At 43.4% G+C, this 26363-nt stretch overlaps 1 protein-coding gene across 2 annotated transcripts in view; it reads left to right on the top strand.

The window, feature by feature from the left end:
* TSC22D1 (TSC22 domain family member 1) overlaps positions 1-26363 on the top strand; it is an 87067-nt gene that overhangs the window by 43483 nt on the left and 17221 nt on the right. Inside the window, exon 1 of one of the 2 annotated variants that reach the window (XM_053310789.1) lies at positions 23092-23231. The exons of the other annotated variant lie outside the window; for it this stretch is intronic. Coding sequence (XP_053166764.1) covers positions 23194-23231 — 38 coding nt within the window. The 5' untranslated portion in view covers positions 23092-23193. Of the gene's footprint in view, positions 1-23091; positions 23232-26363 lie in introns of those variants that run through there. 2 annotated transcript variants of the gene reach the window in all.

Here is a 26363-nt window from a genome sequence, read left to right as displayed (position 1 = left end):
GTGGCCCTGTTCTACAGAGGGAGTCTAGTTCCATGGTGTAGCCACGTGGTGTAGTGGTTAGAGTGCAGGACTAGGACCAGAGAGACCCGAGTTCAAATCCCCATTCAACCGTGATACTTGCTGGGTGACTCTTCTTCTGACTTCTTTCTCAGCCTAACCTACTTCACAGGGTTGTTGTGAGGAGAAACCTAAGTCTGTAGTATACCGCTCTGGGCTTCTTGGAGGAGGAGGAGGAGGAGTGCATTATCCCCACTTAATGTTTTTTAATATTTTTATTTATTTATTTTTACATTTATATTCCACTCTTTCTCCGAAGAGCTCAGAGAATATGATTGCACATGATTATTTTTATCCTCACATCAACCCTGTGAGGTTGGTTAGGCTGAGAGAAACATGGCTGGCCCAGAGTCACCCAGTGAGTTTCATAGCTGAATGGGGTTTCGAACTTGGTTTTTTCCTTCGTTTTCAATCTGCATCACATGTTGGTGATGCAGGCCCAATGGGTGTGCTGTCACAAACTGTTTGCAAAAAGCAAACTGTTTCCGAAGGGGCTTATTGTGGAGATTCTGGCACTTATCAAACAAGATAACCTTATTTTCCCCTGCAACATCATTAGTTTAGGCAAACTACTGCAAAACATTTTATCAATTGAATAAATAAAATTATTTGCTTCAGAAGACCTGTTAGCTGAATGGAAGTGGGGGCCATGGTTAGGGTCATGGACATTTTTTGATATAATTATGGCTGGGAGAAATTGCAATGATGCTAAACATCTAAAATGAGTGGATGATGTTCTGTCCTAGTTGGCTGCCTTCAGCTTTTGACAAAGGGTCTTGTTCCTCCCAGTGGTGTTGGAAGCACAAGGGTCTCAAAACTCCTCCCATTTAATAGTAAAATCAGCCATGGTTGTGTTCTATTGTCCCCACTCCAAGCTTTGATTGGGTCACCTCATTAAACTGCAGGTGACTTGGCACCATTAGCATGGGGGAAACGGAAAGCAAAGCTGACCATCAGTAGAATATGTTGGCTTGTTGCTAAATGACAAGATTAGGCCGTGCTACTTAGTTTTGAGAAATGCTAACAACTTGAGCAAATCTCATATGCCCACAATCTATAGAATTCATCTGTCTTCAGTTCTGAATGTAATAATGTAGCACAAGAAAGAAAAATGTGTTAAAGTTCTACTATAGGTTTAGATAACGTTTTGCATATGATGACAAATACACAATATGACTGGCCTAGTACCCTTACTATGTATATTAGAAAGCCCCTATTGTGTCCTTTCAAAGTATTATCTAGAAAGCATGAAGTAAGGTGAGATGAGGCTTGCTTTATGGTCTCGTATCACTCTTTGGAGTTGATTTCCACCCGAGATAAGGTCTCCAAGCAGCAGGGTTCCACAATCTATTTGTATTCATCATATTTCAAGTTCACATTTAAGTTTTTGACCTTGTGTTCTAATGTAATAAATGGTGATTTCATCAGTTGGCTACCTAGGATTTCTAGCTATTCTTTGGAAGCAGGAAAAAAATTAAAGTTTTGACTATGTAGAAAACTAGTCTTGAAAAACTAGCTTTCTGCATAAATTGCATTGCATACAGTTCTGCTGTATATACCAGTTGTGCGCTCCTCCTTGAGGAGGTCACCCTGAGAAGAGCCAGCATAGTGTAGTGGTTAGAGTGTTGGACTAGGACCGGGAACACATGAGTTTGAATCCCCATCCAGCCATGAAAGTCACTGGGTGACTCTGGGCCAATCTTGTATCTCTCAGCCTAACCTACCTCACAGGGGTGTTGTGAGGATACAAATAAGCATGTACGCCACTCTGAGCTCCTCAGAAGAACAGTGGGATATAAATGTTAAATTAAAAAATATTTGCCATCCCATTGTGGGCAGGGGGAATTTCAAAGGACCCTCCAGCATTTGTGGTTCTTTCTTGTCTTTTTATGGGAACACTGAAAGTCTAGTGGGGATGTACTAGGTCAACTGCATTGCTCTCCTTCTCCCGAGATTCAGAAACACATGGTGAAGTTGGAACCAAATTCAAGACATACAAAGACCTATTCCAATAGGTGTAGCAAACTGAACACTACAGAACCCGGGCTCCCAACCTGTTTTGACAGAATGTCTCCCTTAGGGGCAGTAGTTGAGAGTTGCTCCAAAGGAGCTGCTAATGCCCATACCTCTCTGCAATACTTTCACTACTAGCTCATCTGCAGTGGAGAGAGATTACCAGCTTTGCATGCCGTCACCACTGAACTCGGGGAGGAATGAAAATGGGGGGGGGAGTGAAGGGGGAGAACTGCAAAATGCAGAGAGTCTTGCAGTGTACACGTGCGTACACACACAGAGCACACACTTTATGGAATAGGGAGAGAAAAGGAAGGGAAAGGTAATAGAGAAAGTGGTATTTGAAAGACCTTTAACTCTGTAAGAAAAGTGTGTGCATGCTATGGGGTGCATAGAGAAATGGGGAAGGCTAGAAATGATCTAAAAAGGGCATTCATGGTTAAAAATGTGGCAACAATGCATTAAAGCACCTGAGCTGGGCTTCCCTCATGTGTATCTTTAAAATCAGCCTGAAAAAGAGTTTGGCTTTTCTGAGGCTTTTTAGAGCTGCTTAATTTGACTAGTATTCTGTATTCACAGTCCAGTTACAGTTTCAAGGGGGAGGGCTGAGGCCTGCCTTGACATTTTACGCACAAATTTAGTTTCCTCGGTACTGCTGCTAGTTGGAAAACCAAGTGTGTGCTGTCACGTATCGTGTGTGTGTGTGTGTGTGTGTGTGTGTGTGTGAGAGAGAGAGAGAGAGAGAGAGAGAGAGAGAGAGAGATGTGTTGTGGCTGCACTGTGGATAGCTGCAGTTTGGCCACATCTTTTCAACGTGAGTAGATGCTAGTGAACATGTGGTTGTGGCATATAGGAAGCTATTTTGTGTTGGTCTGATGTCTACTATTGACTGATTAGGCTTGAGGGAGAGTTCTGTGCCAGTACTTTGACGATGATGTGGACCTGGACCCCTGTTAGTTCTAGTTTCCAGCCTCATTTTTGCCCCCACCCCACAATGCACAGTGCATTCTGGGATGCAACAGGAAGCTGTCCTCAGTGGCTTGAGCTCTACTCTTTTTGAAACATTTGATACCTGTTCCATGCTGATACTTGGAAACTTTTCATTCAGTTTCCTGATTCTTCCTGTTCTTTCTCTCATTTCTTAGCTTGCCATTTGGGGATTTAAAAAAACTGGACTTAACCTCCAGCACGCATCACATTACCTACCTAGTATTTACTTCCATTGTGGTTGCTCTTGCTCAATGTTCTTGGGATTCTCTGGGAAACAGTATTTTCTAATGACTGACTGAGAATAGTTTCCATTTTGTAGTTTATGGAGGGTCATTTCTGCTTTGCTGACTGTGTGAGGTTTTATTGTAGCAGAGAGAAACCTAACTGTAGTCTCATTAGTGGTTGACCTAGCGAGAAGTTTGTTCCTCCTTTGCAGACGGAGCACCAATTTGCTTACAACACGGTGCTGACATCACACTTTTCTATTAATGATGCTTTTGGCATACACAAATTAGTTTGGTGCCATGTTGTTTGCAGACCTAACGACTGAAGAAGAAGGGAGTAAATGAGGATAGAGAGACTCCCCCATAGAAAATGCAAAAACTCTTCCAAAAGATTTGCTTTAAAAAGCTCTGTCTGTCCTTTTAGTGGGTTTGACAAAGCAGTTATTTAAAACTGTTGTCTCTAATGCTTACTTGTATTGGCAAATTATGCATGTTTGCAGTACTATGTTCTGTTGCTGTGTATCTAAAATGACTAAATGTTACTTCAGTAACCAAACTTATCCTTTATACCCTGAGGACTAGTTACCTTGTCTGCTTGATGCAAAGTTGAGTAAGATTGATGTTTGCTTGCTTTTATATCTACAAATGTTGGTCCAAATAAAAGCATTCAGCTTTTGTGACTTTGTTCCCAGAGATAATGTAGAGCTCTCACTAATTAAACCCAGGCTTGGAGCGTTAATTACTGGGTATACAACTCTCAACAACTGAAAAGGGAAGGGAATTCACATTAGATGAGGATAAAAAGGCTTCTGTTAATCTAGGAAAAAGTTGTTCAATCCAGTTTAAGGACTGGCATTTTGTTTTATCAATGCATTATCAACTTGCTGTGAGTTGATTAAAACATTCACTTATTTAGAGTTGTAGCAAGAAATAAAATTGGCAAGGGGTGCAGAGATATTTGTGATTATTCTTTGCGGGTGGCTGGTGGGGGGGCGGGGAAGAGAAATGGAAAGAGGTCTAAGGGAGAAAGTGGTTCAGAGAGACCTGTAATGGTACAGAGAGGGGAGGGAGGGAGAGCGAGAGAAGCAATCAGGGTAGTATTAATCAAAGTAAAAGCCAGAATTCTGTTGGGTTGTCTGGCAAGATGCTGAGGTTCTGGTTGTGGGAGCTGGAGCGTTAGAGTTTTCCACTGACTTAGTGTGTTGGGTCTTCTGTCTTTTCTGGAGCAACATTGAGTTCCATGTTTAGTAAAGCAGTAACTGCTGCTTAACATTCCTGCTCAGCTAGTCCTAGGGCTGGGAATTCAGTCAGATGCCTGTTGGCCTGAGGCAAATTCAGATGCCGTTTCTCCTGAAGAGGTCTGGGAATTCAGAAACTTGTCCTTAAAATAACAAAACTCCCACTGGACTAGTACTCATTTTTAGCTTTACGAAGCTTGTCTGGTTCATCCTGGCTTACCACAGTGTGTTGTGTTGGTTCTGCTAAAAAGAGGCTGCTAAAGGTTTGTCTGTCGCTTGTTATATTGCAATGCTCTTTGCACAATGCACGGCTATATCCTCTGTAATGCTTGGGGGGATGGGGGAGAGGCAATTTCCAGCCTGAAGGTCTCAAGAAATCAACAAAAGTCCTGGGAGGGAGGTTACTTGCTGCTTTGGTATTCTTTTGCTAAACCATGCAGGGCATGTCAGTCGCACATTGTCCGACAGTCAGTAACAGTTGGTGCTTTGTTGAATTTAGGAATTGGTTCTGTGTGAATTTGACAAACGTGCTCAACCCCTAAACCTTAGAAGCAAGCTGTCTGCATTGTGCAGGGAGCACATTTATCTTGAAAGCCCTTCTTATGAGTGCTCAGTTAATCTGCTCTGATGGTGTCATATCCAGTATTAACAGGGAATTTAGCCTGTTTATATTCCTGTAATCTTTATTTGGTTCTATAGTTCAGTGATTTCTCTTTTGTCCTGTTACCGAGAAAAGCAGCCAGGTTTGGAGATGGCTGATAATTTGAATAGGGTGCTACTCTGATTCCTCATTACTGCATTTCCTTTGAGATTATTTCCCAATGTATAGAAAGATGTAGAGGAGGGGCAACTATAGAAAGGAGCAAGTGCTCCTGAGTTAGGGATTGATTTATTATGCCTGGATGGAAAATATCTCAAACCCTGCAGCATTGGGAGAGACCACCTGCTTCCTAGACAGCCCCCAGGGTGAGAGACTGGTGTGGGCTTTCTGGCTGTTGCTTTTGCTGCTGCATTGAACATCTGTCTGCAGAAGTGGGGGGGGGGAGAAGGTGAGTCCACCTGCCAGCCCCCTGCCTGACCTGCAGAACTGTGGCCTTTGGCAGTGGCTGCTTCGCAGGATCAGGGCCAGGAGTGAGTCAGCAGTTCTTGCTTACCAGCTGACCATTGGGGCTATCTCTGGCTCTATATAGGAACGCTGCCTATGGTGACAGGCTCACCACCAGGGGGGGTCACCACCAAAGGGGCGACACCAAAGGGGGTCGCCCCTTTGAGGGAGCCACTTCAGGGGACAGTGAGGGCAAGGGCCAGGCCTCTTGGCCCAAGTATATTGTATGTGGTGGGCATTTAATAATGGGGCTTCTGTTTTAATTAGTCCTGGGTGAGGATCTTTTAGAATGTGTCTGGGCTTGCCTGGAGATGGGGAGACAGGGGACGTGTCCACTGACTGTGGGGCAGCCATCCCGGTGGTGGTAGGAAATCGAAGAAGTAACGTTGGCAGGTCAGTGGGCCGTTACAGGGGAAGGGGACTTGGAAATCTAATAGCTGTTTCCCCTCCCAGTTGTCCTGCCAGCTCTTTGACCTTGGGGAGCAGTGCCGACGATGCTTGGAACCTCACCTTGCTCTTCTGTAATGCCAGGTTGGTCCGGAACAAATCAGAAACCATCCATGATTTGATTCTGGATGAAGGTGCTGACCTGGTATGTATTACAGAGACCTGGTTGGGGGAGGCTGGTGGCCCAGTGTGGTCCCAGCTTCTACCTCCAGGGTACTCTGTTGAGGAGCAGGTGAGGGACAGTGGGTGGGGAGGTGGGGTGGCTGTGGTCTATAAGAATAATATCTCCCTTACCAGGATCCCTGTTAGTGTCGAACCATATTGAATGTGTGTACTTAAGTTTGGGGACCGGGATACACTGGGACTTCAGTTGGTGTACCGATCGCCCCACTGCTCAACAGAGTCGCTAACTGAGCTGACGGACTTGGTCTCGGGTTTGGTGTTGGAGTCCGCTAGGCTTGTGGTGCTGGGGGACTTCAATGTTCATTCGGGACCAATTTCTCCGGGACGGCTAAGGAGTTCATAGCGGCCATGATGACTATCACAAGTGGTCTCGGGGCCGATGCACACTGCAAGTCACACACTTGATTTGCTCTTTCACTCTGATCAGGGTGGTGTTCCGTGGGTGGGGAATCCTGTGATTTCCCCATTGTCATGGACGGATCACCATCTGGTTAAGGTTGGACTCACAGTCACACCCCACCTTCGCAGGGGCGAGGGACCTATTAGGATGGTCCACCCGAGAAGGTTATTGGATCCTATAGGATTTCAAGAAGCCTTGGAGAGATTTAGTGTCGGCTCTGCCAGCGATCCTGTTGATGCCCTGGTGGAGAATTGGAACAGCAAACTCACCAGGGCAGTAGACATGATCGCTCCTAAGCGTCCTCTCTGATCCGCTTCAAAACTGGCCCCTTGGTATACAGAAGAACTACGGGGGCTGAAGCGGCGAGGTAGACGACTGGAGTGCAGGTGGAGAAAGACTCAGCTTGAATCCGACAGATTGCAACATAGAGCTCATGTGAAGACCTATGCTCAGGCGATACGTGCGGCAAAGAAGCGATTCTTTTCTGCCCGTATTGTATCCGCAAGTTCATATCCAGCGGAGTTGTCCAGGGTTGTGAGATGGCTAGTATGTGCCCCTCCTCCCTTGAATCGGAATCTGGAACCATTTACCACCTGATGGGTTTAATGAATTCTTTGTGGACAAAATCTCTCGTATTTGGGCTGACTTAGATTCCGTCTCCATAATTACTTCAGTGTCTGATATGGAGGTATCCAGCGACTCCTCTTGTGTGGTTAGTTTGGATCATTTCCAGTTTGTGACTCCTGAGGATGTGGACAAGCTGATTGGAACGGTGCGGCCTACCACCTTCCTCTTGACCCTTGCCCGACATGGCTTATACTATCTGGCAGGGGGGTTGTTGTAGAAGGCCTGGTAGAGATTGTAAATGAGTCTCTGAGGGAAGGTAGGATGCCTTCTTCTCTTAAGGAGGCAATTATTAGACCGCTTCTGAAGAAGCCTACTTTGGATCCCTCAGAGCTGAGTAACTACAGGCCTGTCTCCAACCTTCCCTGGCTGGGCAAGGTAATTGAGAGGGTGGTGGCCTCCCAGCTCCAGACAGTCTTGGAGGAAACTGATTATCTTGACCCATTTCAAACTGGCTTCCGGACTGGCTATGGGGTGGAGACTGCCTTGGTCGGCTTGATGGATGATCTCCAACTGGGAACTGACAGAGGAAATGTGACTCTGTTGGTACTTTGGGACCTCTTAGTGGCTTTCAATACTATTGAACATAGTATTCTTCTGGAGCGTCTGAGGGTGTTAGGAGTGAGAGACACTGCTCTGCAGTGGTTCTCTTCGTACCTCTCGGGCAGGTTCCAGATGGTGTCCCTTGGAGACTGTTGTTCTTCAAAATCTGAACATTTGTATCATGTCCCTCAGGGCTCTGTATTGTCTCCAAAGTTGTTTAACATCTACATGAAACCACTGGGAGAGATTATCAGGAGATTTGGTGCAGGGTGCTATCAGTATGCTGATGACACCCCAATCTCTTTCTCCATGTCAGCATCATCAGGAGAAGGCATAGCCTCCCTAAATGCCTGCCTGGAGGCGGTAATGGGATGGATGAGGGATAACAAACTGAGACTGAATCCAGATAAGATGGAGGTACTCATTGTGCGGGGTCGATACTTGAGAGACGATCTTGATCTGCCTGTTCTGGATGGGGGTCATACTTCCCCAGAAGGAACAGATACGCAGTCTAGGGGTGCTTCTGGATCCGAGTCACTGCCTGGTGTCCCAGGTTGAGGCAGTGGCCAGAGGTGCCTTCTATCAGCTTCAGCTGCGCCCATTTCTTGAGACGACCTCAAAACAGTGATACATCTGCTGGTAACCTCCAGACTGGAATTACTGCAGTGCGCTCTATGTGGGGCTGCCCTTGTATGTAGTCCAAAAACTACAGTTGGTCCAGAATGCAGCAGCCAGACTGGTCTCTGGGTCATCGAGGAGAGACCATATTACTCCCGTATTGAAGGAGTTACACTGGCTGTCAATATGTTTCCAGGCAAAATACAAGGTGTGCTCATAACCTATAAAGCCTCTAAACAGTTTGGGCCCTGGGTATTTAAGAGTACATCTTCTTTGTCATGAACCCCACTGCCCATTGAGATCATCAGGAGAGGTCCGTCTGCATTTGCCACTGGCGGCTACTCAGGGATGGGTGTTGTCCGTTGCTGCCACGAGGCTTTGGAATGAAATAAGAGCCTCTCCATCTCTGACAATTTTTAAAAAGTCTTTAAAGACACACCTGTTCACCCAGGCTTTTAACTGATATTGTTTTGATGTTTTAATGTTGTTTTTAGAATATTATTTTTTTTTTAAATTTAAATTGTTGTGTGTTAAATTTCTTGTGTCTGTTTTTAACTAATGTTTTACCTTTGTTTTTATCTTATTTTAAACCTCCCAGAGACGTAGGTTTTGGGCAGTAGAAAACATATTAATTAAATAAATAAATGTGTTTAATTTGAAAGGATGAGAAATATTGAAAACTTAAATCTCAAATTAGTGCAGGAACTTAACGCAATTTTTTTCACTTCAGCTATCAGCTGAATATTGCAGGTAGAAGCTGCAATATAAAGAAGTTTGTAAATCCCTTAGGAGACAAACTGTGAAGCAGTCCAAAGGGAGTGTATGAGTTCCACTGAGGACAATAAGACTACAATATGAGTAAATTTGCACAGCTGCATCTCTGACAAAAGACCCGTCAGACTTGGCCACTCGTCCTGAGTGATCCTGAAGAATCTTTGCTGTGCCAGCTTGACAGAGCCCATCACTGATGGCATCTCCACAGACATTCTATATTGTATTACAGGTATCCCCTTCAAATAAAGCCTTTTGACCAGCTTTATCCTTGTGAAGCCCAGGGATGAATGCACAGTGTGTTTCACATGCATTTTATTGCTATTGATTTCTCCAAATCCAAGTTTTTGGAGTCTCGTGAACAAGTTTGACAAGACTTGATAATCTGAAAGCAGGAATTGTGGTGCTTTATATGTACGTCCCTTGCATATAGATAACCAGCTCACTGAGAACTGACCCATATCTATATGCAGCTTGAGAACTCTTCTCAATATTGGGTTTTGAACATCAACAGCCCTGCTAACTGGGCAAAGAGGCACCTTTTACTGTGGTGATTCTCTTTATTTAGCAGGGGGAGAGTAACTGGCCCTATCCACCCCCAGCACAGTACTTCCAGTGACTGTTGCTGGTGTCTATCTTATGTTTTGTTTTAGAATGTCCTTTGGGGACAGGGAGCCATCTTATTTATTTATTCTCTGTGTAAACCGCCCTGAGCCATTTTTGGAAGGGTGGTATAGAAATCAAAATCATCATCATCATCATCATCCTAACAGAACCAGCCTGAAGAAACAACTTCTCACATTCATCCCAGGTGTTTTGAGAGATTTGTGCTTACATTGTAATGTGATTGCCACAATGCCTGTGAAAGCAGTGCCACCAGTGATTAGATCTGTCCAGCTGATGCAGCGTTTATTCTTTGGTAATATTTGAATATCTCTGATGATTCACAGCTTGGAACATTTGCTCATGAATAGTCTCACTGACATGCAAGAGGGTACAGGTATCTTCAGTAGGAGTTACCTGTTCCATGAGAGTGTTTTCCTGGTGATTTGAAAACTCCCATATGCATGCAACTTTCATTGGTGCTGTTTGTTTGTTTGTTTGTTTGTTTATTATTAAAAATTTTATACTGCCCTTCCGAAAGAGGGCGGTTTACATTAAAACACCATTAAAATCAATTAACAATTAAAACAAATTATAAAACTACATAAAATAATAATTAACAATTAAAACATCATAAAACACCAATTAAATAGCCAAAACAATTTAAAAACAAGTTTTAAAAAGCTGAGAAAGCTTGGTTGAAGAGAGGTGTTTTCAGAAGTTTTTTAAAAATTGCCAGAGATGGGGAGGCTCGTATCTTAGTAGGGGGAGTGCATTACACAATCTTGGGGCAGCAGTCAAGAAGGCCCATCTCCGTGTAGCCACCAAACGAGTTGGCTATGCAACTGGAAGTGAATTATTTTTACCTTGCCTGGGTGTTTTTCACACAGCAGGCTTTACTGTGAGTTTACTGCAAATCTGAAGTTGTTCCCCAAAACCAACGCTGACAGTGTTTTGTTTTGTTTTTAAACCCTGGATATAACACACAATGAAGAACTCAAATTGTGTGTGAAGTGCTCCCTGATAGCTCGCAGGGACTTTGGGGTAAACCTGGCCGATATGTGAACACACAGCCCCCTCCATTCTGGAGGAGATGCAAACTAAAAGCCATGTGTAAAAAAGCTCCTGGTGCCAAGCTCCTGTACGTCCTCAGAAGTCTTTTCTTTTTTTGGCTTTATATTGATAAATTTGCATACAGAGATGATCAAGTAGTGCCACCTAGAGGACAATTACAATTTGACACGTTTGGAAGAAGGCGTTGAAAAGCTGTGTCGCTTCCTTGCTACTCTTGCATTATATTAAACACAGATGCCCTTTGGAGGTTGCTTCTTGCCCTGAAAATACATGCTAAGTATAACTTGCAAAAGACGATAGACTCTGCTCATTTGCATAGAAAAGACTGAGAAGGCCCTTTCTTTCTGAATTACTACACACAGACCCCTATTGTGTTACTTCTTTTCTTTTTCATGATCACCATGCAGTTGCCCTGGTAGGATTTGCACCTGCATGGAGCAACTTCAGAAATGTCTAGTGCATTAGCCTGGGCACTGGTGCTCACCCTTCCCTATAAGAAAGGGGAGGTACTCATGTCCAAACGGGTGGTTTGTGATGCTTTCTTTTCTAGCTACCAAGTAAGCAGCAGTTTTACAAAATATTCTGCCCTAACATGCTTGCTTCAAACTTTCTTCTTTTCCTTTGTTTTTTTTGAGCAGTTAGTGTTTATGTTTTCCTCCCGGTCCACTTTACATCTGTAACTCATTGGCTATTCTTTAAATGCTGCTGTGGGGTGTTCCCCCCCTCCCATGTATTTCTAGATGTGAACAGCTTTTGCTGTGTGCTCTTGAGTTTGAAACATTCCTGAGTTACTGCTGAATGTAGAGGAATTGTTACACTAGAGCAGGGCTTTACCATCAGAGTAGTATTTCTCTTTATATTCTGCCTTTTCCTAAAGGCTCCGTGATGGTAGAAATGCATTCTGAAAAAATATTTAAAAGGACATTATCTACTGCTTCTGAATATTGTCTATTGCTTCTGAACTATTTGGAATAAAATTGTGTAAATTCTGGGATGCCTTATATATTAAGCAATTAGCTCTTTATGCTGTGTTGAGATATCAAGTGGATTTCTCTCTAAATGTGAGGGAGAAAATGTTAGAGACCTGATTTGGTTTTTCTTATTCAGAAATGCCATGAAAACTCAGTAATTTTTCACGTATTCCACAAGGAGGCAGCATTGCTTTATCACAATGTGCATTGCACAGCCCTAAAGTACCCACCTCATTCACCAGGCATATCCACATTCATTTGAGCCTGTTGTTTTTTTAAGTTACCCGTTTGAATTATTTGCATCAAATGCTTTTTGTTGTATGCACTTCAAAGCCAACGCTGTCCCTTCTCCAGTAATGTTGCATGCCAAGTATTTAAGTTATTAATCAAATACTCTTTTGTTGTATATTGTGTGTTGCTCTCTGTTGGTCTAGTTTTGTCCATCTTTTCTTCTGTGATACAACAGAGGCTATATCAAAAATGTGTTGCATTTTTGTTAATCTTGTGCTGTTCACACTTGCTTAATAGCTGCATTCCATATTTTCTGCATCTTTTCTTTGTAGTGTATTTATATATTACTTTCCAGCAAACAAACACACACACATTATCCAAGTAGAAATTAGAAGACAGTTCCTTGTTTTGACAGGGCTCACAATCTAAAAAGAAACACAGGGGGACATCAGCAACAGCTGACTGGAGGGGCACTGTGCTATGTTGAATAGGGCTGGTTGCCCCTCCCACTACTAAAGATAGAGAGGGTCACCACTTGAAAGGTGCCTCCTTGCCCAGTTAGGCAGGGTTTCTCTTTGTGTTCACATAGATCTAGCCATCCAATAATGCTTATGGGAACGGCTGTGTGTGTGTGTGTGTGTGTGTGTGTGTGTGTGTGTGTCCACACCCCATTTAACTAAAGTAATTCTGTTTCCATTGGTGGTGGTGTGCATACTCCTTGGCAGCATGGTAAAGCTCGCTCCGCACCCCAAAATTCTGTAGCACCTTATGTCTACACTGCATGTTCCTTGAAAGATGGCACTATCTAAAAAACATGTGGGCACTAGCACCACCACCACCACCAATGTGTACAGCAGGCTTCCTTTCTATTCTGTTTCAACACAGGTCTCTCCCCCTTCCAAAGATCTTATACTTATCTGAGTTGAGGCGGGGCACAGAATGGGGACTGGGATGTGTTGATCAAGGCTGTGTTCTGCTCCCTTCCTCAAAAATCTGAATGCTGTGATTTGCATAAATTGGAACAGGAAGATTAGTATCTCTTTGCTTTCTTAACCCTACATATTCCATTTCTGCTTGTCATGGGGAATGTGTATGTAAAATGACCAATGACCAAATTAAATTAAAATTTAAAATACTGGGAACTGCATGTGTGTGCACACACACACACGCGTGCGCACACACATGTGCGCACACACAAACACACATACACGTGTGCGCACGCACACACCCCACACAGTTTGATCAAATGTGTTTTCATTTTAACAGAACATCTCCTTGGTTAACTTATATTGACAATGAAATATACCCCTTACCTTTTTAATGAAGATCTTTTAAAATCTGCCTCTCTGAATCTGAAAAGAAGATAAAGCAATGGGCTGTTAATGTTGTTAAACAGAACTCAAGGCCTTGATTTTGAATCTGCGACTTCTAATTTAAGAGGTATTTCACACATTATTCAGGCTGGCTGTTGCAGATGTTTGTCCTAACCAGTCTCCTTGATGAATGTATCTGTGTGCTGCAAATGTTTGTCACATTTTAGGGTATATACGGTACACGTAAAACTAAAGAAGCCCCAATGATGTTCAGGTTGATACTTCAGTTCAAACCATACCTGAGCTGTTATTTGCTGTTCCAGTCCTGCCACCTAGGGCTGCCAACTGTCCCTCATTACACAGGATGTCTCATTTCTGGGATGAAATGTTGGTCCCTATAGGGACAGCATTTGTCCCTCATTTACTCAGTAGCATATAATTCAATTACATACTGTATATGTCAATGATACTCAGGCTCTTGAATACCACCGCATACACCTCCTGTCCCCCCCCCCAGCCAGACCCCCCCAACTTGTGAACCTCATTCTGGACCTTGTGTCCCCCATTCTGGCACTGAAATGTTGGCAACCCTACCCCCACCCCCCTCTGAGGAGCTTTGCTAAAGTGCCACTTGCCACATACTTAATCCAGACATCCAGACTGTTTAAACTTAGTGCATCTGGACCACAGAAGAATGTTTGTCTTTGATAACATAAAGGCTAAATTGACTTCTCCAGCTTGTTGCCCTGTTTTGATCATCTTGTGAGTATCAGGAAAGTGAATGGCTCACATTTTCCACAGTCCTCAGGCAATGGAAGGAGGGCTGGGATCCACAATAAGCCCTCAGGAACATATTAATGCAAGTGCAAACAGCTTTTGGAGGGAGGAGAGAGATGCAAGAACTGCCTCTCTCCTTTCCCCTTCACACCTGGTCCACTGCTCACGAAGCTTTCAGCACAGGGAGCACTGAAGGCTCCTTACAGATGTGCAGCCCCCGTTCTGTTGCTGGAAGGCCATGGAGCATAAGTTTTAATTTAATTTTAATTTTACATTTTATAACCCGCTCTTCCTCCAAGGAGCCCGGAGGGGTGTACTACATACTTGAGTTTCTCTTTCACAACAACCCTATGAAGTAGGTTAGGCTGAGAGAGAAGTGACTGGCCCAGAGTCACCCAGCTAGTTTCATGGCTGAATAGGGATTTGAACTCAGGTCCTCCATTTCTTTTTAATTTTTATATTAATGATTTGGTTACCCACTTGGCAGATTTGAATTTTCACCCCCCAAAATTAGCAGAGAAGCACATTAACTCATTGCTGTATGCTGATGATACTCTTATCTTGGCGAGATCACCTGTGGGCCTCAGACGTGCCCTGGGGGAATTGGCCTCCTACTGTAAAGAAAATAGTCTTGAAATTAATTATGCCAAAACAAAGATTATGGCCCTTGGTAAAAAACCTAAACATCATAATTGGAAAATTGATGACCACCCTATTCAGCAAGTTTCTACCTTCAACTATTTGGGGGGTCCTTTTCCATGCCTCAGGCTCTAGGAAACCAAATGCTACCTATGTGTCCCAGAAAGTTCAAAGGAGTGCGTCTGCTATTCTCAGGTTTTTCTGGAGTAAGGAGCGTTTTATACCCTCTGCTATTAAACTTTTTCTTGCCAGATCTCTTGCTCAGCTTACATATGGTGCGCAGCTAGGGCCCTTATCTAGCTTTCAGCTGGTGGAGAGAATTCAGTCTAAATTCCTTAGAGCTGTACTTTCGACCCCCCATTGTGTCTCTAATGCCAGATTGAGACTGGAGACAGGTCTAGTCAAGATGGAGGCTAGATATTGGATACTTACAATTTTTTACTGGATTAAAATCCATCATTCCCATGGTAGTTTAGTATTTCTTACATTACAAGATTCATTTCATGCCTCCTGGGAACGCAGAATACTTACTAAACTGGCAACATTGGGGTTGCTTCCGCTTACCCTGCTTAAAATGGAAGTACAACAAGCCCGTGCCTTGGTGAAACAGAAAATATTAGACACGGAGCGGCAGGAAGATTTATCTAAGTCGCCGGTTTTTTATTGTAACGATACCACAAGGTATCTTGTTGCTCCATTATCCTATCTGCAACAATTAGATATCCCCAAATATAGGCTGGCTTTCACACAGGCCAGATGTAGATGCCTTCCCTCTGCTGTCCTTGAAGGTCGTTACAGTGGGACCCCTTATGCGGAGCGTTTATGCCCCTGTGGTGGTGGGGAGGTTGAAACAATCGAACATGTTTTGCTTTATTGCCCCTTTTATAGGGACTTACGTCTAGAATTAATATCTCCACTGCTGGCTCGTTTTCCAGGAAATTTGCCTAGTCAACAAGTGGCTTTCCTGCTTGAGGACAGTACTCCTTTCATCACTCGAAAAGTGGCGGGCTTTTGTGCGGCAGCTCCAAGATCGCGTCAGTTTTTAATTAATAATTCTAGTGCTCCTTTATAACCTTTCAGTTATAATATTGTTGGTGGGTTAGACTGTTGATATGTTATTTTTTTTTAAACTGTTATTTATATTTTAATTGTATTCCCCCTCCCCCACCTTGTTGTGCTGGTCATAGACCGTAATAAACTTTGATTGATTGAATTTGGGTCTCCCCAGTCCTAGTCCAGCACTCTAGCCACTACACCACACTGGCCACTGTTCCTATTTATGTAATGAAAACAGTGCTTAAATTATGGATGTAAGTCGCTGTTGCAAATGGGAGAATAGTAAGCTAGGCAAACATTGGAACTCTTTCTCAGCTGTTTTACATCCATAGTGATAGTTGTGATTTTTAATCATTGTGTCTCTGACTGTTGAAAAACAAACGTGTCGGTTAGATGTATGTAAACTGCTTTGAGAACATTGGTTGAAAAGTGGTATACAAATATTCATAGTAGTAGTTGATGAGGGAACCTTGCAATAATGGAATCCACTGAAATATTAAATCTGAATAGCTTCCATTTGTATGTGTTCAATCACAGTTTGGAGTTCAATTTCTGAACCAAATAGAACGTTACTGAACTGGAAGAATGTAACCACCACCATCAGAGCTGATTCTACCTTTCTGGGTGCTGTTTTCACAGCGCAAAGAATCTTGAGGGAAGTGTGTGTTCAGGAATGCACTGCATAGTTAGCATTTTGACTGACTAAGCAGAAGATTGCATAACCCACATGTAGCCCTAGAAGTCAGTCCTGACTCTTTTTGGCAGTGTGGGTGCAAATGGCTTTTAGAAATGCATACCATTCCCTCCCCTGCTCCATACTGTGTTCTAAAATGTGGTTCTTCTTCCCTTGTGGCTCTGAGTAAGCAGACTGTAGTGGATTGTGACCTTGGCAGACTGTGTCCTTGGGGAGGAGGCTGGGGGGTTGCAGGGGTGCAGGGAGGCATTCTGTGTGACTGACCAAGATCCCCCCCTCCAATAATTATGGTGTTCAGGACTTAGTAATTTAAATTTTGTGCTTGCTTTCCCCCTAAAAGCCAAGGGCATACAGCAGCAGATTTGAAAATATGTGTAAGGTAACTAATTAAAGCCATATTAAACTATACATACTGAAATGTAGCCTCTTTTCCTGTATCAAACTTGGGCCCCTAGTGAACCCAATTGTGTGGTGTCAGAGAGCCTCTGAATGATAGCCAGCGTGGTGTAGTGGTTAGAGTGCTGGACTAGGACCAGGGAGACCCGAGTTCAAATCCCCATTCAGCCATGATACTTGCTGGGTGTCTCTGGGCCAGTCACTTCTCTCTCATCCTAACCTACTTCACAGGGTTGTTGTGAGGAGAAACCAAAGTATGTAGTACACCGCTCTGGGCTCCTTGGAGGAAGAGCGAGATATAAAATGTAAAATAATAATTAAATAATAAATAATAATGATAGGAGAGTCTCCACATGGTTGCTGTCCAGGATGCTGAACTGGTGCATGAGACGCAAGTCGAGGGGAAGCTGTCTTTCAGTTAAGGGACCTACTCTTACCTCCCCTGCCCCCCTTTTATCCTTGATAATAGGTATGTGAGAAGGTTGCGCTTCATGAGAGAGCTGTGAGCAATGAAGGCACCTCAGAATAAGTGCTGGATGAATAAGTGTGTGTGTGTGTGCATGCGTACACACACGCATACACGCACACACACGTCTGAGTGCTGGTGTGGGAGAGCTGGAAATAGAACCTGGCAGAGCATAATGATCTTTGCTGATGGTGGTGGGAGGGCAGACGGGGAGCTGCCGAAGCGTTCAGTGGCTCTCGCCATTGGCCAAGACAGCATGGCGGTTTGTTCAGCTGCTGCTGAAAGGACTGCTTGCTGTAGCTACAGACTACTTGATAAGTATAAGGGAGAGGTGTGTGCACACAGTTTGCTGGCAGGCTGATCAATGGTGTTTCCCTATACCTGGCCTATGTCTCTGTTCTGCTCTCCCCAACCACACAAGGAGAGTGATTGAGGGAACACCAGATGTATGAGTTTCCCAAGAGCAGCAGCTGCCACTGCTGTTTAATTTGAAAGACAAAAGGCATCAAAGAACTCTGTGTGTGTGTGTGTGTGTGTGTGTGTGTGAGAGAGAGAGAGAGAGAGAGAGAGAGAGAGAGGCTTGGCCTCTTACCTTATCATATCCATTCCTGCTGGATGCCATTCTCTTCAAAGACACCAGTGCTGGATGGATAGGTGATAACTGCTAAGTTCTCCTTTCGCTGATCTACCTTCAGCATTTATTATTATCAATTTCCAACAATAAAGTTCAAGTGGTTGACATAGGCAAATGAATGATTGCAGAGTGGTTGCCCACTTTGGCTAAATCTATGCCTTCCTGGAGATTTCCTCCCCCACTTCAGTATTTTTCACCATGTCGCCATGTTTGTTCATCTAAAAATCCCCCCCCCTTTTTCCATTCATGCATCCTACAGTTTTCAAGTGATCTGTTAAAAGGCTACAAAACCCCACAGGGGGTATCTCACCTTTTAGATTTGTCCAAGGACCTTGCTCTGTTTGGATCTAGTCAAGAGAGCCCCAAAGGTGAAGCTGAGCCCAGGGCCACATTTGCTCCAAATCCTCTGGGCGCTGCAGTTTGGCTCTGCAGTGACACTGCTATTGGAATGCTTTCCCCAGAGGCTCAGATCCTGACAGATTATTTCGGGAGGGGGTTCCATTGTGGTAGAGGCAGCCACAAAGTGTAGCTCTTCAAACTGTTCCTACCCAGGTGCTATTATTAAAAACGTACTCTTGCTCTCTCTCAAGTGGGTTTATGTTAAGTTTAAGAAATGGCATTGGGTGTTCCTGATAAAGGAAGGTGTGCACTTCTTAGGTGCTATGCTTTCTCCTCCCCCTCCGCCCCCGAAAGAATTACATAATATATATTCCTTTCCCAATCTGGAGGATTGCATGAACTCATAGCATCTGGAGATATCCCAGAGATCTCTTGGGCTTCAGTTCTTGTACATAACCTTGATTGATTAAGTGCTGTCAAGTCAGTGTTGACTCTTAGCGACCACATAGATGGATTCTCTCCAGGATGATCTGTCTTCAACTTGGCCTTTAAGGTCTCCCAGTGGTGCCTTCATTGTTGTCGTAATTGAGTCCATCCACCTTGCTGCTTGTCGTTGTCATTGTCGTCTTCTCTAACCTTACTCTAAATGAAACAGGGCAATTCAGGGAAGGGACAAAGCATCTATTTTGTATATAAATAAAACCGTTGAGATACTTTATCTTCTTCAAGGGCTGCCACTGCTACTGCTGTGTCAGGATCCTGGACAATCCTTAAAGTGTGCATCATGCTAAGCAAATATTGTTGTTAATCCTCACATTCTCTTGCATTGATTGAGTATAGCAACACCCAGCCCTTTCTGTTCCAGAAAATAAGTGCAGATTAAATTGAAACTTCAGATTATCTCTCTTTACTCTGGTGTACCCGCTCCAGGTTTTTAAAGAAGTGGTGAGGTCTAGTGGGAACACAGTCCTCTTTTCCTCCTTATTGTGATCTGAAACCTTATGACAGTTGCATCACTGAAAGGTCTAAATTGTGGTGTTACAACATTGTATTTTGACCAATGCAAAGGGTAAAGATTTGTAACCCAGTGTCAGTTTATTTATTGGATAAAATCCAGGTTTTTGCTGTGTGTGTGTGTGTGTGTGTGTGTGTGTGTGTGTGTGTGTGTGTGTGTGTTTGGTGTAGGGATGGAGAAGATGCCTCAGCAAAAGATATATCTTGAAATAAAATGAATGATGTTGAGGTTTGATTGCAATTGAGGCAAAGAAATTAAAAACGGTAAGCTTCCTAGTTCTACCATGTATGAAATCTAGTTGTTTTTGTACTATTGGAGCTGAGACTTGTCTGTATCTGGCATCATTGTGTACTCATTGTGGTAATTCATTTGTGTGCAACCTGTCAGTATTTATAACACTCAGGACATTTCAGAACAAAAAAGAAAGCACATATCTTGGGTGCTGAGCTTAGGAAGTTGACAGGAGAAGAAAATAAATGGAGATACTTCAAACATTTTCAGTTGTAGCTAGAGGCTGTCCTTTCAAAGTAGTAAAAATGTTTCCTCAGTCGACCATTTGGGGAAGGTGGGGGATACTTACTGATTGAATTGTTGATTTACACAGGATGGCTAAAAAGATGAAATTACATGAAAACATTGGTATGTGGAACCAGCAAATGAAAGTGGCTTGTATCCTGGAAGGATACAAAAGGAAGCACTAGTACAGCAAATGGATCATAACAGTGCTTCCAGACTAATTGTACCAGTGCACTGAGGAAAGAGCAGTTTTTGGTGACCCTTTGGGACATATTTTGGGGTGGTACAGAGGGCTTCCTGGGGAAGGGTAGGTCATGAAGAACCGTCCCTTCCCCATTGCACCGGGGCTGTTCTGTTCCCCTTGCCACATCAGTGCTTTCTTAGTCACTATGTCAGTCACTGTTTACAACGAACAGTCTAGATCCCCACACTAACTACAACAAACCCCATCTTCCAAGATCCTATTGTGAGTATTGGCATAATGTTTTCAAGTGTAGCTGGTCTTCGGGTGAACCTAGAGATGCTGCAACATCACATACCACATATCTGCTTTGTTCATGTGTAAAGTGTGTGTGGTAGCTAAATGAGGTCAGTTTTTCAGAACACAGGGTGCACGCATGAAAGGGAACTGAATCTTCCTCACCTTAAACTTAATGTGCCACATTGTTTGAAGCACACTCCACCCTCACCCATTCACTTCTGGTATCTAAGCCTGGCTGGGAGAAGGACCTGGAACAACAGAGCATGGTGTGCTAAAGTAAGAGGCACTCAGCCCTCTTACCTGCATGTACCTCTTGCTGGTAAAAATTAGAAACCCACACATACTTTATACTGTTCATGTTCATTGCTGCTTCCATCATGTCCAGTTTGGCTCTCAGTGTGGTAACTTTTTTTTGGGCGGGGGGAGATTTGTGTTTCAGCAGTCGAAAACACAAATTGAGGAAGTAGTTGAAAACACTTCATTGAAGAAGATAATAGAAAGCTTCATGTTTGACTACAGCAGTAGTGTTAGTCTCAATTTTTAAAAAACCATAAGAACATAGGAAGCTATGTTGAGTCAGACCATATACTGAGTGAGACCATTGGTCTATCTTGCTCAGTATTGTCTTCACAGACTGGCAGTGGTGGCTTCCTCAAGGTTGCAGGCAGGAATCTCTCTCAGCCCTATCTTGGAAAAGCCAGGGAGGGAACTTGGAACCTTTTCTTTGTCTCAGAGCGGCTCGATCCCCTGAGGGGAATATCTCACAGTGCTCACACTTCTAGTCTCCCATTCATATGCAACCAGGGTGGACCAGTCTGTGAAGACAATACTGAGCTAGATAGACCAAGGGTCTGACTCAGTACATGGCAGCTTCCTATGTTCCTTATAGGGTTGTTCTAAGGAGTGCAGCAGGATAATATATGTCAAGTCCTTTGAATACTCTTAAATATTATATAAATGCTATGCTATTATTGTGCTGTTAGGCATCATCTCATACTGCGTGGGAGATGGCAATAGTAAACCCCTCCTGTATTCTACCAAAGAAAGCCACATGGCTCTGTGGAGTCAACACCAACTCAACAACACACTTTACCTTACCTATGAAACATTCTTCTGTGCTGGCACTGCTGATTCAGGCTGGATCTACTGCATGCTATAGCTGACGGGGTTGTTGCTAAAAGCTTAGAGTCCTGCATTTCTTCCTCTTTCCCTTACTCATATTTAGTAACACAAAATGTGTGATGTCAGGTCATCATGTTTTCAGCTTCCTTGTGCAACTGCACTGGCTGCTGCTTGCCGGACAAAGCAATGCAATGACATCATGTCATATTTTGTATTACTAAACGTTAAGAGCAGGCAGCAGTTCAGGGCTGCTGCCGCTGCTTTTGGCAGCGGTCATGTGCTGACTGTTCCAGCCTAAGGGAATGTACTTTAAGATGCTTTCCCCAACAGCCCCATAGAACTGCAGTATTCAGTAAAGGGAGATTATTAACTGGCATGAAAAAGCCTCCAAGTGTCGCATGTGGATAGTGCAGCGTATCTGTTGGCTAATTTAGTTTAATTAGTCTAAAAGCACCTAGTCGGGTCTCTCTCTCTCTCTCTCTCTCTCTCTCTCTCTCTCTCTCTCTCTCTCTCTCTATATATATATATATATATATATATAATCTGTTGATACCAACAGGTCTATTGAAATACATGTAGTTTACATCTGCTCTAAAAATGTGAATATTCTAGAATCACTTTCAGTCAGATTCATATCACAGAGCCCCTTTGCATGAGTGAGTATAGCTGAGACCCCTTATTACTTGTTAAACTGAAATGAGTGCCCCTCTTCTTTCTAGCCAGTCTCTTGGAAACTGCTTTAAGGTAGCAGTTGCTAATTACCAGCTGACAAAGATTGGGGGTGTGGGGGGAGGGTCTTCAGCAGGCTTTCTAATTAATCTCTTTCTTGAGGCTGACCTTGGGTTAGTTGATGCCTGATGTCAAGTTCTAGAACTCTGTCTGAGAAACAAGGCAGCAAACTCCTGAGTCCGAGTCGGTGCCTATTTTTTGTAAGGGAAAGAAAATGTTGCATTCTTTATTTCCTTTGTCCATGGTAGTTCCAGTCGTCGGCTTTGCCTCGCTTCCCCTTTTATCAGTTTTCTTTCCTCCAGCTTGCTGGATTGCTGTATGATGGGGCAGGCTAGCAGCTGGAGACAGCTCTCCTTTTAAAAAAAGAGGCATCAACCAGGTAAAGAAAGCAGCTGAATGAGAAACTTGTTTTCTTTCTGTGAAACAAGGCAAGCCATGAACAATTAGATGGTAGTTTTTTAAGGGGAGAGAAGGGTGTGACTCATCAGAATTGGAGGAGCAAATATGTACTTCAGAAAGATACTGTGTGTAAATTCCAAGAGGTGAAATCCTGATCAAGAAGATCTTAATCTCTCTTGATGCTTTATGTAACAGGACAGCATGTGATCTCAAGCTGTGTGACGTCATCACTTGTCCTTGTTGCTGTTAACCATAACCAGCCAGTATTGTACATGGCAAACTCTGAATAGAAGCATCTGCGTGATCTCTGGCTGCAGCCCCCACCTCCCACCCATGCCCTGTGAGATTCCTGAGAGCCCTGTCTTGTTTATAATGAGCAATATATGCTGCTATCACTAAACATATTCATGCTGAGAACTATTACATGTTTGTATGGCTCCTGGCTGTGCAGTAATTAATTGACAGAGACAACAGAGATCGATGTAACCAAGAGTTCTCCAGGGACAAGGCCTCCACGGAGTAGTCATGAAAGTGTTTTTGGAGTTGGAGCAGCATCTTAAAAGGTACTTGTAAAAACATGTGTATTGAATGTTAGAGCGTGTGTGCATGTGTGTTTGTAAACTTTAAAAAAATCCCAAGTTGGTTCTCTCGGCTGATCAATGGCATTTTATTAAAGCAAACTGCCTGTTTCCTCTGCCAGAGAAGAGACTGCTTGAATCGGAATTCTCGTTTTTAAAAGATTTCAAACAGAATGGTGGAGGTGTTGACTTGGCTAAAAACAAATCTACATCATTTATAGCTACAGAGTACCATTTTTAACTGGTATACTTAATCTCTTGCTAGGGAATCACTTGATCCAGAAGGGGTCAGATAATAGGACTGGATTTGGAATAACCCTGGTCTAACTCTCAGGTTTGCTCTAGACTCCTGTAGGTGAACTTGTGCAGATCACTAGCCCTGTTTCTGAATCCCAACCAACAGATACTATACGGCAGACATAATGATGTCCAGCTTCCCATTGTTGTGAGAATTAAAACTATGACTACTACTAGGGTTGTCTTAAAGCACCTGCATTTTCTGTCTCTTGCAGCTTTTTGTCTATGTAACTTGCTTTGAGGCATTTGTATTACCAGTGAATAAGAGTAAAAGATTTTGGTGGATGACCATAGAGGTGAACTATTCCACTAATCAACTTGCCTAAAATCCAGTGTATTGGCTTAAGAGCTCTTTTTGTAAAGCCTTGCCATTTATATACGTTTTGGGGTGGGTGGGTCACCCACCTCCTAATCTGCTTGCTTGAGCTCTACTCCCCCAACCCACCCTTATGCTCTTCTCCCTACCTTCTAGCCATACAGCCCAAAGAAAAGGCAGGCGCCTGGGCAGCCTGTCCCCGTTAATGCTGCTCTGTGTCTTTGCGCAGTGCTCAGCAGCTGATCCTCCATTTCATGTTGACCTAGAAGCTTAGGCAAGGCATCACTGGAGATCAATGCTCGTGTTTGCCCACCCACAGCAGTAGGGAGATGGGTACAGGAGCTGATTCAGTTCCTGCGATGACCCTCCTGCAGAGCAGAAAGAGGTCTGGAACAAACTCCTTCCCCCACCCAGGACTTGAGAGTGGCACAGCCTACCCAGCCTGCTGCTTCCATGTCAGGCTGTGCACATTCTGCATTAAGGATGAAGTCTGTGTGCGTCTGTGTGCATGTGCGTGTGGGCGCAGCCTGAGAGGGAGGCAGCCATTCCCACTGCTCTGCTGAGTTGTGTGCACAACTGGCCCTGGCTTGGCTGTTTTGCCAAGTGTTGGTGCTAGCTTCATGCGTAGCTTGGGTGTTTGTGCCTGAAGGCAATTGCTAGTCACCCCAGCAGGTGACTAGCAAACCACAAGCCTCCTTTTATGTAAGAGCGAGCTGAAGTCAGAGCTTAATAAGAGGGATCTAGAGTTTTGGAGGTTTTCTGGCTAGTACAATTAATTGTCTTTGCCTTGATGTGAACAGTCTAACTGCTACTACTTGGTATGTTTAGTGCCAACAGTGTGCTATGGGCTGTACATAGTAAGACAACGATAGAAGTTGAAGGACTAGTGAGGATTTGGAAGAGGGAGGATCATTTTCGACTAGGTGCTGCAGTATAAACCAGGCCATGGTGACTCTGGAAAGATTTGGAGGATGGGAGAAAGGTGGAATGGGAAGAGCCTGGTCGGAAGTGTAAAGGCAAGAATAAAAGGAGGAAGCAAAGGTAGATGCAACCTTGCAGAATTAACTGGGAGATGGAAAACGTTACATCTGTAAGTTCTTATAGTTTGAAATTGATTTGGAAGGTTTAGGAAGACAGGCCAGAGGCATGATGTGACTGAAGAGAGTGAGCATTTTAACAGCACTCTTTTCTGAATTCATTCTGTTTGCATTCAGATAAACCAAGGGGTATCCTCCCCCACCATTTCCCTGTGACATGTTATCCTTGCATGCATAGCACATTGAAATTTGTTTTGTCAAACACTCCTCCTTAGATTAAGAACTTCCTCCTTCCAAGTGGCTGAGAACCTCCCCTGCACTCCGCTGGTATCCCCTCTGTCCAGCCAGTAGGGATACACCCTGCTCTTCTTGGCTTTTGATTTCATGGTTGCCCCAGCCTGTCCTATGCCTTCCAAACAGTCTTGTGCTATTCAGGCTGGGTTAGTGGCAGCACGCTATGTTGCCACGTGAAGATTTGAGGTGTTCTGTGTGGGAACCCATAGAGAGAAAAATATAGGTTCTCTTCTGTTTGGTTTCTGAAACAGGACCTGCTTTTCATATCCTCTTTCTTCTTTTTGAGTCTTCCTTTGTACATTAATCATATGAATTTAGTATAAATCAGAGGGGTGGGGGTGTGTGAGTGTGAAATGCTTCATTAAATATGAGGATTTCAGAGCATTGTTTGTTCTTACCAGTTATGTAATAGTTCTTAATGCTATAAGGAACATGAAAATATTTAATCATACTATTAGTATGCTCCCAAGCATTTTTGCCAGGTTATGTGAAAAAAAGACAGCTGACAAAATGTGGCCACTCGAGTAATTTTGGAAGGAGGAGCAACACCTGCCTCTTTTTGCCATATTGATTGATTTTCTTAAAAAATAAATGTACTTAGCAGCAACTAATTGTGAACTGGTGTGTAAAAATATGTTTAGAAGTGCTTTTTAATAAATGTTGATGAGCACTGCATACTCAATATATTAAAGTACTATATTTTAATGTTTGGGTATATTAAAGATTTTTCATTTATATAATTAAAATAAACAGGGAGAAATGGAAAATTAAGATAAAGTATAAGTGCAAGGGAAAGGTGTGTGTGTGTGTATATGCACACACACACACACACACACACACACACACACACACACACTTCTTAAGATACATATGTTGATTTCAGTAATAAGAAATAATAACCTCAAAGGAGATGCATAAGTGATGGCCAATTTTAAATTACAAGTGCGAAGAAAATAATTGCTGCAGCCAGTTCAAAAATGGCTTGAGGGGCAGCACTGCTTCTGCTGAGCCCAGCTTTCCTTGATGTAAAGTAAACAAGGTTCTTGGGCTGCACAAAACTGTGTGAACCAGGTAGTGTAGAAAGTTGGCTAACACTCTCTCTCTCTCTCTCTCTCTCTCTCTCTGACCAAACACTGGGAGAGCAGGAGGAATCCTAGTGGGTATCTTGTTTTT

The sequence above is a fragment of the Hemicordylus capensis genome, chromosome 3, assembly GCF_027244095.1.
Source record: "Hemicordylus capensis ecotype Gifberg chromosome 3, rHemCap1.1.pri, whole genome shotgun sequence".
Taxonomy (NCBI): domain Eukaryota; kingdom Metazoa; phylum Chordata; class Lepidosauria; order Squamata; family Cordylidae; genus Hemicordylus; species Hemicordylus capensis.
The sequence above is the reverse complement of the archived record's forward strand: the minus strand, read 5'-3'. Positions and strand labels throughout refer to the sequence as shown.